This window comes from Elgaria multicarinata, chromosome 1 (genome assembly GCF_023053635.1).
Source record: "Elgaria multicarinata webbii isolate HBS135686 ecotype San Diego chromosome 1, rElgMul1.1.pri, whole genome shotgun sequence".
NCBI lineage: Eukaryota > Metazoa > Chordata > Lepidosauria > Squamata > Anguidae > Elgaria > Elgaria multicarinata.
Window position 1 is genome coordinate 81986772 of NC_086171.1, and position 14418 is coordinate 82001189.

Consider the following 14418-nt stretch of genomic DNA (forward strand, 5'->3'; position numbering starts at 1 on the left):
TTGGCATTTAGAGACGTCACAGCTGGCAAGAATGTTTTAAGTTTTGTTAGAGGCAACATCAATCTTGGGAGACTTGATGCACTGGACTTCTCTCTCTAACATGCACTTTTAAGTCCATGGGCATTACTTTAACATAACATTTGTTAAAAGTGGGGGGAGCATGAAGCTATGTACCCTGCCCAAGAAAGTCCTTTCCCACTGAATCCTTACAGCTTTTGGAAAAATAGATTGCTTTACAAGGCTTTCTGGCTTATAGCTGTTTGGCTCAAAAATCTACACAACGTAAAACATGCGGTGATTATCTCATACAAAGAGCTTTACTGTAGCTGTAACTAGGGCTTCACAGACTGCTCTTTGTCTGGAGGCAGAACTAAAGAGCAGAAAACAGTTGTCAAAGAAGTGGGTATAGAGTGGAAACAAGCTATATAGGATACGTCCCTAAACCATGAAATCACCTCCTCTGGACTTCATTCCTTGGGTTTGGGCCTGGATCAGTTGAGAAGTCACTGACCTGTGAAGTATGTTAAGGGACACCAAGATTCAAATTGGGATGAATTCTCTAACCCAGCCTTCCTCAGCCTACTATGTTTTTAATTCAGTTTTATGTATTTTATACTTCTTGTTGTTCCCTGCCTCGCTCCAGACGGAGAGGCGGGCAAGAAATACATTTGTTGTTGTTGTTGTTGTTGTTGTTGTTGTTGTTGTTGTTGCTGTTGCTGCTGTTGTTGTTCCCTATAGATATTTTGGACTAGAACTCCCAGCATTTCTTACCATTTCTCACTGGCTGGGGCTACTGGCAGGTAAAGTCCAAAATGTCTGGAGTGTACCAGGTTGGGAAAGGCTGTTCTAGTGTGATCAACGTATAAAAAGACAATCATTACAAAAATATATATGAGATAAAGGCTAGAATATACCTTACAGAATTTATAATATTAATACTTTCTAAACTTCTGATCCAGAGATTATATGGTATTGAAAGACAAGATGTGTACTCTCTGGCTAACGAAACTTGTTCAACGATGGCCCATGGGAGTCTGCCCTGTTATGGTACCTCAATTTCTTGCCTGACATCTCTTAGGAATACACAGTCTCTCAATGCTTGGCTTCACACAACACACTAGCCCACCCAATGTGAGTCATTGTTAAACCACGTGTTATGGTGTTATCTGAATGCAGCATGTTTTCTGCAGGGTGGATTATCATGTTGTCTGAACATACAGTAACCCTTCCCTGTGTGCTGAGGGCAGTTTACACTCCCCCCGCCCCCATGTGACAGTCAGCTGCCACTCCCATGATTGTGGTGTGGATAGGGGCACATGCACTTTCTTCCCCAGCAACAGTGCACTCCCAACAGCCTACTAAACAGCCGTGCTTTCTAGCACAATCGGGCTTTTGGTTGTGTGCCAAACAGGTGTTTGGAAGGCTATTGGGAACCGATAGTGCTGGGGAAGAAACCGTGTGGGGTGAGTCATCCCCACATGCCCCCCATCCATAGCACAACTGTGGCACATAGAGCCATGGTGGTACAGGAGGAGGAGATTCAGGGAGTTGCAGTGCTGCCAATGGCCACTCCCAGCAGGCTGCACAGACGGCCTCCGAAGGCCGCATGTGGCCTGTGGGCCATATGTGATCGAGACTAACAGTGACTGGAATGAGAAATTCACCCACCTGAACACTGGGATGGCAGGTGACTGAATGTCAATCATCTGCAAACCAGTTAAAATGGAAGCATCCTGAAAATCCTAAAAAGGCTAGTCATTTGCTTCCTAAAGATATGGTGATGGCCACCAACCTTAGACAACATGGGATATGCTTATCAATGGCTAGTAGTCATGATGCCTACATAGGACCACCAGGATCAGAGGCAGCATGTCTCTGTATTCCAGTTTCTAGAGAACAACAGTGGGTGAAAGCTGCTGCCCTCATTTCCTACTTATGGGCTACGAATCTGATTGCCATCTGATTGTGGAAAACAGGATGCTGGACTAGATACGTAGGTCTCTGGTCTGATCTAGCAGAGCTCTTGTGTTTGTTGTAGATACAGAGAAAGGACTTTCTAGGAAGAAGAAACAGCCCTAACCCTAACCCTTTACACAATAAAGAAAGTTTTGAATTAAAAGTAAATTCATGACGTAAACCAGAGGTGGGCAACTCTGGGTGGTCCAAGGGCCATTTTCACCCCCCAGCCCTGGCCCTGCAGGCTCTTCCCACCGGTGCCAAAAAAGGGGGAAATAAATAAAACAAAATTAAAACAAAATGGCATCCAGAGCTGTTACGGAGCACCAAATGGGTCAAAATTAGCTTGCAAGCTAGCTAATTTGACCCTTATGAGAGTCTACAGCAACTCCAGATACCATTTTGTTCACAGAAAATAAAAACAATTTGTAGAAAATATTTTTGGGTTTCCCCAAATTTCGGGGGTGGGGGCTGCACTGAGAGGCTGTAGGACCCACATGCAGCCTGCAGGTCTCATGTTGCCCACCCCTGCTGTAGATGTAAGCTTAGCAGTTGACCTTTACTCATGAGGCGCATGAAATTCATTAGCATCCATGAATGCATAAAACCACAAAACCTAATAGACATTAGAAGGTAGCCATAAGATAAAGCTGAATAAGATCCAATACTCACTGGAGCTGGTGTGGGCCAAATGACTTCATGTGCTTCTGGGATACCCTCCTGTTCCTGAATGCTGTCGTGGCCACTGCTGTCTCCTGATGTCTATGAAAACCAGGCCACAGTTAAGAATTGGAATTAAATGGTATGTATGCTCAGGGTATCAAAGTTGTACAAAGCATATAAACACATATGTGTTTCCCACACTGGTTACTTCGCTGAATGCATAACAGAAATCCTAGACTGTCCACTTGTGGTACATTCTAGATGGTGGGGGGAACACGGCTGGTGCATACAATTTGCATAGACAACAAGAACTATTTGAAAATGTAGTTTTTTGAGTGGTCATCTGGGCATTCACATACATGGATACTGCACCTGTGCAGAACTTCATTCAGGAACATTTTAGACCTGAGAAAACTTTTGCTGGGAGCCCACCCTCAGCCTACTGTGCATGCTCAAAAGGCATAGTCCTGCTCTTCTCACTCAGTTCCCAAAGACCACCACTCTGTTTGAAGAGTAAGAAGGAGAAAAGGGCTGATGTGGTCTCCAGTCCCATCATATGGACCACCACCTCCATTTTCTGCACTCTATTGATGGTGTCATCTGTTTTAGTGCTAAAAAAGGCCCTCGCCATCAAAACAAAAGTACTCGATGCACCTTCTGGTCACCTCTGCTAAGGCCTGTGGACCTCAGCCAAACATGTCTCCCCAGGGCTATGGAAGCAGCCATGCACAAAACAGCCATGCAAAGCACACAGACGTTGCACCACCCATCACACGACTTGTACTATATGAACCTTCTCTCCATCCCAATATCCACAGGAACATTTCTTTCTTTCTGATAGATGGATGTATTCTTAGGATCATGGTGTCCTTTTCTGTGTGGCTTTTTATAACCCTCAGTTCCCATGCCACATTGGACTTGTTGCCCCAGGAACAACTTCCTACAGAACAGGAAGTCAGAGGGAAGCTCCATGTGGGCAATGCTCTTTGTGACCAAATGTCTGAGTGTGGCGTGGATCAGATCTTACTTACACCTTGGCATAGATGACCTAATGCGGTGGGAACCCTGAACCCCAGTAGGCCCTCTTAATTTTACAATTCTCTCTCGCAGTTCTCTATAAAGATCTGTATCCTCGGGGCTAAGATGCAAAACTAGCAGCACTTTCATTCCTCATCTGATGGGGATTTCCTGCACATGGCAAATAGTCATGTTGTTCCACATTCCAGGACGTGGAACAAGCAAGAGCCAAATGAAATGTGACACTGGAAATCCATGATCAATCTGCTGACATCTATTTGTGGTGGTGTAGTGGAGCCAAGGCCCACAGGACTGAAGCACAAGGACTTTTTGAATAGCAGGGATACTGACATCATCTGCCAGCCATGATCAGGCTTCCCTGCAGTGGAAGCTGGTGGCTCCGATGCCAGTGGGGCTGTGAATCCACTCTAGGTTTCAGTCAGAACCAGTCAGGAGCTATCTAAGGTACAGAGCCCTATCCTCAAAATGGGTTCAGCACATTGGATAGCTCCTTTAGGATTCTGACTGATTCTGACTGAAACTCGGAATGGATTCACAAGCCCCACTGACATGGGAGCCAGCAGCCTGCACTGCTTCCCTGTTCCCTGCTCCCTTAGTTGTAATCCTCAGGGTAACGGGGGGGGGGGGGGGGTGAGGTGGGGGGGAATGAATTCTGTCATGTTATATTGTTCCTTGTTGTAATGCAAAGTATTTTGGGGTGGCTTGGTCAGGAATGGGCAATTAAGACCCGTGAGATTGACAAAAGACCTGACTCTGCTAGAGATGAAAATGGCTAGAACTGGTGTTTTCATATGAATCACAAGGCCTGCCTGGGACTCTCTTGGGAGTGTGGCTATGCAGTTGGTCATGATGAGTGCCAGCACTGCAGACATATACCACTACACCACTGCCTATTTGTTTTTTAATTGAAATGCAGTATTGGGTGTAGGGAATGGCTGTGAAACTTCACTGCGGCAAAGATTTTCGGGGAGGGGGGCTTACAGGCTCTTTTTCCAATCCAAATGGGTTCCTTCTTCAGCTGCTTTGCCACCCACTGCTGGAGGTGAGATCCATGATTTCTGTCCACTTACTGAAGGTTTGGGAGGGTGGATTGGGAGTTCTAAATCACATTGACCAAAAGGCGAGGGTCCTTGCTTTGAGTTGCTTCTAAATCTGCATCATAATTGCAAAGAATGTGTCTGTGGGGGTACTCACATATGGGTCGTCATCCTCACACTGGTCCTCGATAGCCCTTGGGTCAGGTTTGATTGTTAGCTGCTGGATGGAGCCCTGCATGCATCAAGAAGAATGAATCAAGGCAACGTTCTTTACAAAAGAATCCAACAAATAACATGTGAAAAACACTGCTTGTGCTGTTTTTTCTGAAAAGCATCTGAACTATGTAGATGAAAACAGTCGTAAAGGACGTAGGAGATTTTATTTATTTATTTATTTATTTATTTATTTATTTATTACATTTATATACCGCCCCACAGCCGAAGCTCTCTGGGCGGTTTACAACAGGAAAAGGATAAGGAACTATATCAATTTTCAGGTATCTAAGGATTTAGAAGAAGGAGACATACTGTATAACGTGAAAGGGGATTTGGACTGTACCACTTCAGGCTGCAAGTTAGAGCTTGCATGCTGAATGCACTTCTGCACATTAAAATAAAATACAATAGATCAGTGCTTAACCCTTCTTCCTAAGACTCTAGATTTTAGCATACATAGAAGTGATTTGTGGAAGAGCATTCAAACATTCATACACATAGCCATACATATATATCAACAGCCTGAAGTACTGACACTGGGATTATAAGAAGAGGTTTGCTGGGTCAGACCAAAGGTCCATCTAATCCGATGGCCCTCCAAATGTTCTGGCTTTCAACATCTGGAGGGCCACGTGTTGTTTGTTTGTTTTAAAAAAGACCAGTCAGATGATCATAGAATCATAGAATAGCAGAGCTGGAAGGGGCCTACAAGGCCATCGAGTCCAACCCCCTGCTCAATGCAGGAATCCACCCTAAAGCATCCCTGACAGATGGTTGTCCAGCTGCCTCTTGAAGGCCTCTAGTGTGGGAGAGCCCACAACCTTCCTAGGTAACTGATTCCATTGTCATACTGCTCTAACAGTCAGGAAGTTTTTCCTGATGTCCAGCTGCAATCTGGCTTCCTTTAACTGTTGCTGGGAAACACACGAGAAAGTCACGAAGGCAACAAACCTCTCTCTTTTTTGTCTTCTACAGTTAGTATGGTGAGCCGCTAAGGTTGAATATGAACCGCTTAGAGGTTTTAATATACTAAGCGCTAGAAATGTATTTGAAATCAAGAATAAATAATTATTCAGAGATATACTGCTTCTGACCACAGAGGTTCTGTTTAGTTTTCATGGCTGATACCTATTTATTGGATACATTTGTCTAATCCCCTTCTAAAATCATCTAAACCAGTGTGCATCCTGTGTTGGCCAATGGCTTCTGCAGAGGTCCTGGCTGAAACGGAACACAAGCTAAAATTAGGGTTTCAAAAATGTCACAGACAAGATAAAAATGTCCACTGACCTATATTTTATTCCCCATGCCAGGACATCTGCTTAGCTGACAGACGCAAATGATGTGTTGAGGGCAAGAAGGGTTTAGGAAAATATAGGTCTCTTTTTCTCAAGAAAGGAAAATGCTGTTTTACTGTACACTATTCCAAGATTTTTTCCAAAAACAGATCAAGCGACAGGATTTTGTTCCCAGCATCGTTATTGATCTTAGCTATTTGACCTCCAAGGGAACTCCATAGCCCCTTCCCAACACTGCCGCCAGCTTACCCACAAGGCTCCTGTGATGTGCCCCTGAGTCTTGACCCATCTTTTCAGAATCATAACACTAAAATTCTTCCACTGCCATTGAAAATTACCATTTAATTCAATAAGAGAAAACAAAACTTGAGTCCTTTGTTTTCTTTTGGCTCCAGCTTTTTGGTTTGGCCAAGTTCCCCATTTCCGCTGGAATCAAGGAGGTTGTCGTCTCCAAACAAGACTCCACAGGAAGATGATTTAATAAAGTTGATCATGCTTAGGAACTACAAGTAAAGAGTTTAGATTTATTTCCTCTTAATGGCAAACATCAGGGGTTACTGGGGTTTTTGATTTCCCATGGGTAAATGTGAGTATTTTCCCTCTGTGATGGGTAATCATACCATTCACACGCCCCTTCACAGTGGCTTTAAAATAAAAACTATCCTGAGTGGGAAGGACTGAAGGAGATCAGCTATTTCCCCTGGTGTTGGTAACAAACCTGAACATTCAAATTGTGGTTTGGAGGAACCTGCATCAGGGACTTAACATCCAGTAAATGTCAAAGCCTGCCCAATAAAACAAGGCTTGCTATTGACCCACCGGGCTCTGCCATACTTTGCTCATGATGACTTGCTTGGCTCCTCCATCACCTGCTATGAAGTCGTGAAGTGGAGCCAAGATTCGCAGGGTCTAAGTGCCAGGAGATTTTGATTAGCAGGGATGCTGATGTCACCTGCCACCCCCTCCCCCAGGCTTCCCTGTTTCTTCTGACATTAGCTGCAATCCTCACAGTAGCTGGAAGGGGGGATGGATTTTCCCAGCAACAATATTTTGTTACGAGCGATCCCTGTTGCAACACAAAGTACTTTGGCTTGGTCTTGAAAGGGTCTTGAAAGGGTCTTGAAAGGGTCATTAACACACCCCTTAGTTCTATCCCACCTTGGGTGCTTCCAGACAGAGGGCTCCTGGCACTACTAGTCAAATGTCATTGTGCAGCTATTCCATCTCTTCTCCCTTAACTGACAGTTTGATGAGAAGAAGTGGCTAAAAAACACGGGAAGGTTACAAGACATCGTCATCTGGACCCTGAGCAATGAGGCAAGGCAACTTGCATGATAAAAGTCTCTTCTGGAAGCAGCTTTTGTGGAATGTTTTGCCTCTCCAAGCACATCTGGCTACATCTTTGCTAACTTCCCTGCATCTAGTTATAATATGACATTTTCAGAAAGTGATTTTTTAAAAAATTCTTTTGGTTTTGCCTTTTTGTTTAAAGCAGCCCTCCCCAACCTGGTGCCCTCCAGATGTGTTAGAAGACAATTCTCAACAAAAACACACAAGGTGCAAGGAACTGCACTGGATCAATAGAAATAAATTTATAGACATTTATGAACATGTATATAAACCAATAAGGCACAATTGATAATGCACACCAAATTACAGAGGAAGTGAATATTTCCAGTGCATATACACCATATCACCCATGTCAATCAATCCCAGTGTATATACATCATATCAAACATATCAGTATCAATTAAAACTCCCATCATGCCCAGCCAGCATGACCAATGGTCAGGACTAATCGGGGTTGTAGTCAAAAACACCTGGACAGCCCCAGGTTGGGAAAGGTGGATTTAAAGGACCATGGTTCCTTTCTATTGCCATTTTTTATAATATCTTTTGGCTATGTGGGGTTTTACCTTTTGTTTGTTTTTTATGTTATTGGTTTTAAACTGTATTTTAGATTTTTTAGTGTTTTATTATTAGTATCCTATCCAAGAGCCACCAAATTCATGGTTTTACTTTTTGTGAACCGCCCAGAGAGCTTCAGCTATTGGGTGGTATAAAAATGTTACAAATAAATAAATAAATTCTGCCAAGATTAACCTCTTATCAACCAAGGGGCAGATTTTTTTAAATAATAATAATCCAAAGATGGAAAACCCACATGAGTCTCCCCCAATTCAGAAGAATGAATTGTCTTGTGTATGTGCATTTTCCCATAGCCCTTCATTCCGAACTGCTGTGATGGACCAGCTGTAAAATAACCCACAGATCTTTCACAGGTCATACTTACAGTGAATCTTTCCAGTCCTGTTGCTCCAGCGTTCCCAACAAATATGCCTGAGCCAGCTTCAAAGGACAAGGCCTGAGCTGATCTCTGAAACTGGACCCTGTTGTATTCATCACAGTCCATGAACAATACAATGTCACTGCCATCTACGGCCAGAGTAAAGCGATTCCATTTGTTGGTCATCACCTGGACTTTAAACGAAGCAGCCTCTCGGGAGATATGAGAACGTGGCTCAGTGTAGTACATAATTATTCTCTGGGTGTTATCATCCACAGGGGATAGTCTGATTCCCAAGTAAATGGTCTTTTGAAAGCCGTCGGTGACGGCGAACAATACACCGCCATGGTCGCTGTTTGGCTTGACTGTAACGGTGATGGCGAAATCTCTGTAGAACGGCTGAGGTATCAGAGTCCTTGTCAGACGGCCAATGTTAGCATCTGGTCCAAAACTGTATGCTGGAAACCCTCCATAGCCAGTGATAAAAGAGACAGAAGGCGGAAGTGGGACTCCTATAAGTTCTGTGAGGTCAAGTTGCCCCTTTGATCCTCTTTCTGTAACACAAGACAGAAGCCACAAAGTATTTATTCTAAGGCTTATCTACAGTTCATGCTTCAAGTCTAAGTAAATTAATTAGTAAATGCTAAGAATCAGGTACTCCTTAACACAATCATAGTCATGGCGCAGGGGTGGGTGGGGAGGTTATGGGCCTTCAGAGAGTTTCAGGCTCTATTTCCTAGTTGTTGTTTTTTAAGTGGGGCCGTAGCTAGACCTAAAGTTTATCCCAGGATTATCCTGGGGTCAAACCTGTTCATCTAAGTGCCACACAGGGCATCCAGTGCTCAGGCAGGGACGAACCCGGGATGATCCTGGGATAAACCTTAGGTCTAGCTACGGCCTAAGTCCCTAGTCCCTTTTATAAGTGGAAATATGAGGAAGCAGATGGTATCCTATCCAATTGTTCAAGAAGAGAAGTAAACTTGCACCACTACCTAATGTTCTTTAGGCCAATGAGAGCAAATGCACTCATATCTGACAGGCAATAGACCCTTGGTGCCGAACCTCTTTTGGGCCCAGGGTTCAGCACCTTGGATATCTCCTTCAGGGTTCTGGCTGGTTCTGATTGAAACTCAGAATGGATTCAGACCCCTACTGAAATTGGAGCCACTACGCCCCAACGAGTCTGGGTACCCGCTCTGGCCAACGGAGGCAACTGCTGTGAGATCAGATATACCAGCCAAGGAAGCCGGCTTGCACCAGTGATACTCCCTGATCCCAACAAGAGTTTTCCATCAAGTTTGCTCACTAAACTGCTTAGTGACAGGACGTTCACATGCTCTCCACCTTCCTCCATGTATTGAACATGCACAGAAGCTGCAAGGCTGAAGGGACTGTACACACATACCCATGTGCACATGCAGAGCTCCTCCGTGTAAAGGGAGAGGACCCTGATTGGGCCGGGGTCACTCTTCACATGGAGGAGCTCTACATGTATACTCAGTATTTATTTATTTATTACATTTCTATACCGCCCAATATTCAGAGCTCTTTGGGCGGTTCACAAAAATTAAAACCATTCAAAGTATAAAACAACAGTATAAAACCTTAATATAAGATACAATATAAAAGCTCAACCAGATAAAAACAGCAGCAATGCAAAATTACAAATTTAAAACACCAAGTTAAAATTTATTCATGAGGAGCCCCTTTTAACCAGTTCGTAATGCGAAGGACGGGCAGAGCTACCAGGCATATCAGCAGCAAGGCTGGTCCATACAGCTCCATGTCCTCCTTTATGCATTTTTTTTTTTTTACAGGTGGTGTGGTGGTGTGAAACCACCTCCTCCTCCAAAGAGACTTGTTCTCCCTACTTATTACGTGATGTGCTCTAGTTAGACCCATGTACAAACTCGCATATGTTCTAATGGGATCCACACATCCACTTACAAGGAATCTTTAGACACTGGCAAATAAGAGCGTGTACGGCTAAGAAGGCAATTCCCACCCAAAGAGATCCACACACAGACACAGTTGGAGAGGATAATGTCACAATGGCACATTTATGGAGGCTTACAAAGATTCAAATGCACAAACTGATTTGGGGGCAACTAGCTGAGCAAATGGAATTGTCAACACTTTGACCAATCGGGGATGCTCCAGCCTTCACCAAGTTATGCCTTGATAGGGAAATTAGCTGCATTCTTGATGAAGCTGAGCTCCAGGCCTAAAAGGAGTTTTTGAGATCACGAGAAGGAGTCTTCCAAAGGGTTGAAGCATACATACACACACACACACACAGAGGGAAAAGAGGGAGTGGAGGCTACAATCTGTACTAAGGAACTCTAAAAACAATATACCTTTCCCTGGGCTGAAGCCCTTTCCTGCAGACAGAAACTACCATAGCACGCATTGCAATTTCTAGTCCCAGGTGAAGAGGAAAGAAAACAGGAAGCCTTGACAGTGGCAGGTAAGGCACCTGATTAAGGCAACATGCTCTGGCAAGCAAGGAGCCTAGTGACGTCGTCTTGATGTCGTCTTTGCCCCAGGATGGCTCCAAATCTGTGCTGCGTCAATTATGCAGATTCGAAGGAACCTTGGGGCAAAGAGGCGAAGACGTATGGCTGAAAAGTTGGGGACTTACCATGACTTTTCCAGCCAGAGCGAGGTCAGCCTGGCTCTTCTGTCAGTCTGCCCTTGCTTGGAGCCACTCCAGGTGTGTTCCTGGGCAGAAGGCGACCTCCTATTGGTCGCTGGAAACCATAGGAGGGGGAGGGGGTCGAGCCTAATGGCCACCAGAAAGTCCACGCTGCCTCCCCTTGTAAAGGCAACTTGCTGCTGCTGTGCACCAGTGGGGTTTGGCAGAGGACGAGCAGTGCAAATCCAGGGCTGTGAAGACAGCCCCAAGTAACTTACCAGCTATCATTCTTGATATCCAGCATTCATGTTCTGCTCAATTTTAACCCCTACCTTTGCCTTTGGGGAATGCATTGTAGAAAGTCAATTAGAAACTGAATAGCATGATCTAGTCTTATGTGATTACTCTCAACCCCAATCCTGGACATAAGAACATAAGAAGAGCCATGCTAAATCAGAACGTGAATATAAGAAGTGCCATATTGGATCAGACCGAGGGTCCATCTAATTCAGCACTCTGTTCAGCTGTCGACCAGGGAACCACAAGCAACAATGCCCTCCCACCCATGTTCCCCAGCAACTGGTGCACACAGGCTTATGGAGGTAGCACATAACTATCAGGGCTAGTAGCCATTGATAGCCTTCTCCTCCAGGAATTTATCCAACCCCCTTTTAAAGCCATCCAAATTAGTGGCCATCACTTCATATTGTGGTAATGAATTCCATAATTTAGCTATGAGCTGTGTGAAGAAGTACTTCCTTTTATTTGTCCTTAATCTCCCACTAAAAATGTCTCCCTATCCACATTCTCCACACCATGCATAATTGTGTACACCTCTATCATGTCTCCCCTTAGACTCCTTTTTTCCAAGCTAAACAATCCCAGCTGATGTAACCTTCCCTCATAGGGGAGATGCTCCAGCCCCTTAATCATTTTAGTTGCCCTTTTCTGCACCTTTTCCAGCTCTGTAATATCTTTCTTCAGGTGTGGTGGCCAGAACTGTACACAGTATTCGAAGTGTGGTAACACCATAGATTTGTATAAAGGCAGTATGATGCTGGCAGTTTTATTCTCAATTCCTTTTCTTATAATGCCTAACATGGAGTTTGCCTTCTTTACAGTGGCCGCACACTGGGTGGACATTTTCATCGAGCTGTCCGCCACAATCCCAAGACCTCTTTCTTGTTCGGTTACGGCCAACTCAGATCCTATCAAGTTATGGTTGGGTTTTTTTGCCCCAACATGCATCACCTTACGTTTGCTTACATTGAACTGCATCTGCCATTTAAATGCCCAAAAGGCAGATGCCCAGCTTGGAAAGATCCCTTTGGAGCTCCTCACAAACACTTTTTGTTTTAATAACCCTAAATAATTTGTTGTCATTGACAAATTTAGCCACTTCACTGCTCACTCCTAATTCCAGATCTTTTTTGAACAAGTTGAAAAGAACTGGTCTCAATCCCAGTCCCTGTTACTTCCCTCCATTGAGAGAATTTACTATTTATTCCTACTCTTTGTTTTCTGTTCTTTAACCAGTTACTGATTCAAAAGAGGACCTCTCCTTTTATTTATTTATTTATTTATTTATTTATTTATTTATTTTTATATACCACCCCGTAGCAGAAGCTCTCTGGGCAGTTTACAAAAATTAAAACAGTGAACTTTAAAAACAAATATACAAAATTTAAAACCATAAAAAGCATAAAAACAGACAATATCCACTTAAAACAACTATTTTGGGGTCAGTTAAAAACTCAGCATCTGCTGTTAAATGCCTGGGAGAAGAGAAAAGTCTTGACCTGGCACTGAAAAGATAATGAAGTTGGCGCCAGGCGAGCCACGTTGGGGAGATCGTTCCATAATTGGGGGGCCACCACTGAAAAGGCCCTCTTCCCTTGTTGCCATCCTCTCTTGCTAAGTTTGTTCAGGAGTCTTTGGTGAGGGACTTTATCAAGGCCTTTTGGAAGTCCAAGTAAACAATGTCCATTGGTTCACCCCTGTCTACATGTTTCATGACTCTTTCAAAGACTTCTAGAAGGTTAGTGAGAAAGGCCCAAGGGTCCATCTAGTCCAGCATTCTGTTCACACAGTGGCCACCCAGCTGTTAAAGCTGGGGATGAAGACATCTGGATTTTTGGCTGTGTCTCAAAATGGACTCAGTACTGTTCACTCAAAAGAGAGGCTGGTCTGAAAACTATCTAGCAGCCATGTGTGTTTTTTAAAAAAGAAGCTATCAAGACCAGGGGCAGGCAACCTTGTGTCCTTGAAATGTTTGGGATTATAATTCCCATAAGACATAGACAGTATTGCCAATGTTCAGTGATGATGGAGATTTTTGTCCAAAACATTTGAATGGCACCAGGCTGCCTACCTTTTCTCTAGACTATACAGGAGGACGATGTTGAACCTGATTTAGAGAGAGAATGGAAAGGTGACCTACTGTTCTGGTTATAGTACTTACAAGTAGATGTGTATAGTTCTGCACATAAATCTAGTGGCACAAGCTATGCTGCTTACTGCTTATGTATTCATTGACTTGCAGCCTTGTAATCATTCAGTCCTTTCTTCCAATTACAGACACAGGCACAAAAAGCAAAGGCATTGTTAAGCAGAAGTATTTTAAAAGTAAACCAAAAACTCAAGTGAGGTCAATTTTAAGAAAAGTCTTCATGTAAGAGAAACGTTCTGAGAGCAAATGTTCAAATTAGAAGCTGGTTTTTAAACTAGCAAGGTCAGAAGAATTTGCTTTAATACAATGAAAAACAAAATGTTCTATGAAATAGGGAGATAAATGTTTTCCCAAGCTTTTCATAGGTAGAGTCTGTCAAGTACTTCTGTGCCAGAAATAATTTTGAGCTTTCTTCTGGCTGCCCACTGTGGCTACAATCCTATCAGAAATATTTCAGAACTATTCCCGGTTGACGATGCTCTATAGCAGGGGTGGGCAGAAAGTAGACCTCCAGAATTCCTGACCATTGGCCATGCTGGCAGGGTCTTCTGGGAGCTGAAGTCCCAAGCATCTGGAGTTCCACCTGCTGACCACCCCTGCCCTATAGCAAGGGCTGCACAACTTTTTCGGTCCCAAGAGCCACATGTGATACTGGGTCAGGGGTTGCACGCAGACACATACATATGTGCGCACACACCCACACCCACACTCCAACAATCCTGATACAGGTAGCAGCACTGCCAGGAAACATGATCTCTATGAGAATCGCTGGTGGAGGGAGGGTTCTGTATCATGATTGGTGGGGGGAGAAATTGGAAGGATGGTATCAGAGCACCCAT

At 43.9% G+C, this 14418-nt stretch overlaps 1 protein-coding gene across 2 annotated transcripts in view; it reads right to left on the reverse strand.

Annotated features, from left to right (window-relative positions):
* The window catches only part of COL15A1 (collagen type XV alpha 1 chain), a 180413-nt gene that overhangs the window by 90578 nt on the left and 75417 nt on the right, over nucleotides 1–14418 (reverse strand). For both annotated transcript variants that reach the window (XM_063130985.1, XM_063130976.1), the window contains exons 3-5: nucleotides 8502–9049; nucleotides 4852–4926; nucleotides 2629–2718 (exon numbers count right to left, since the gene is read on the reverse strand). In XM_063130985.1, coding sequence (XP_062987055.1) covers nucleotides 2629–2718; nucleotides 4852–4926; nucleotides 8502–9049 — 713 coding nt within the window. The remainder of the gene's footprint in view (nucleotides 1–2628; nucleotides 2719–4851; nucleotides 4927–8501; nucleotides 9050–14418) is intronic.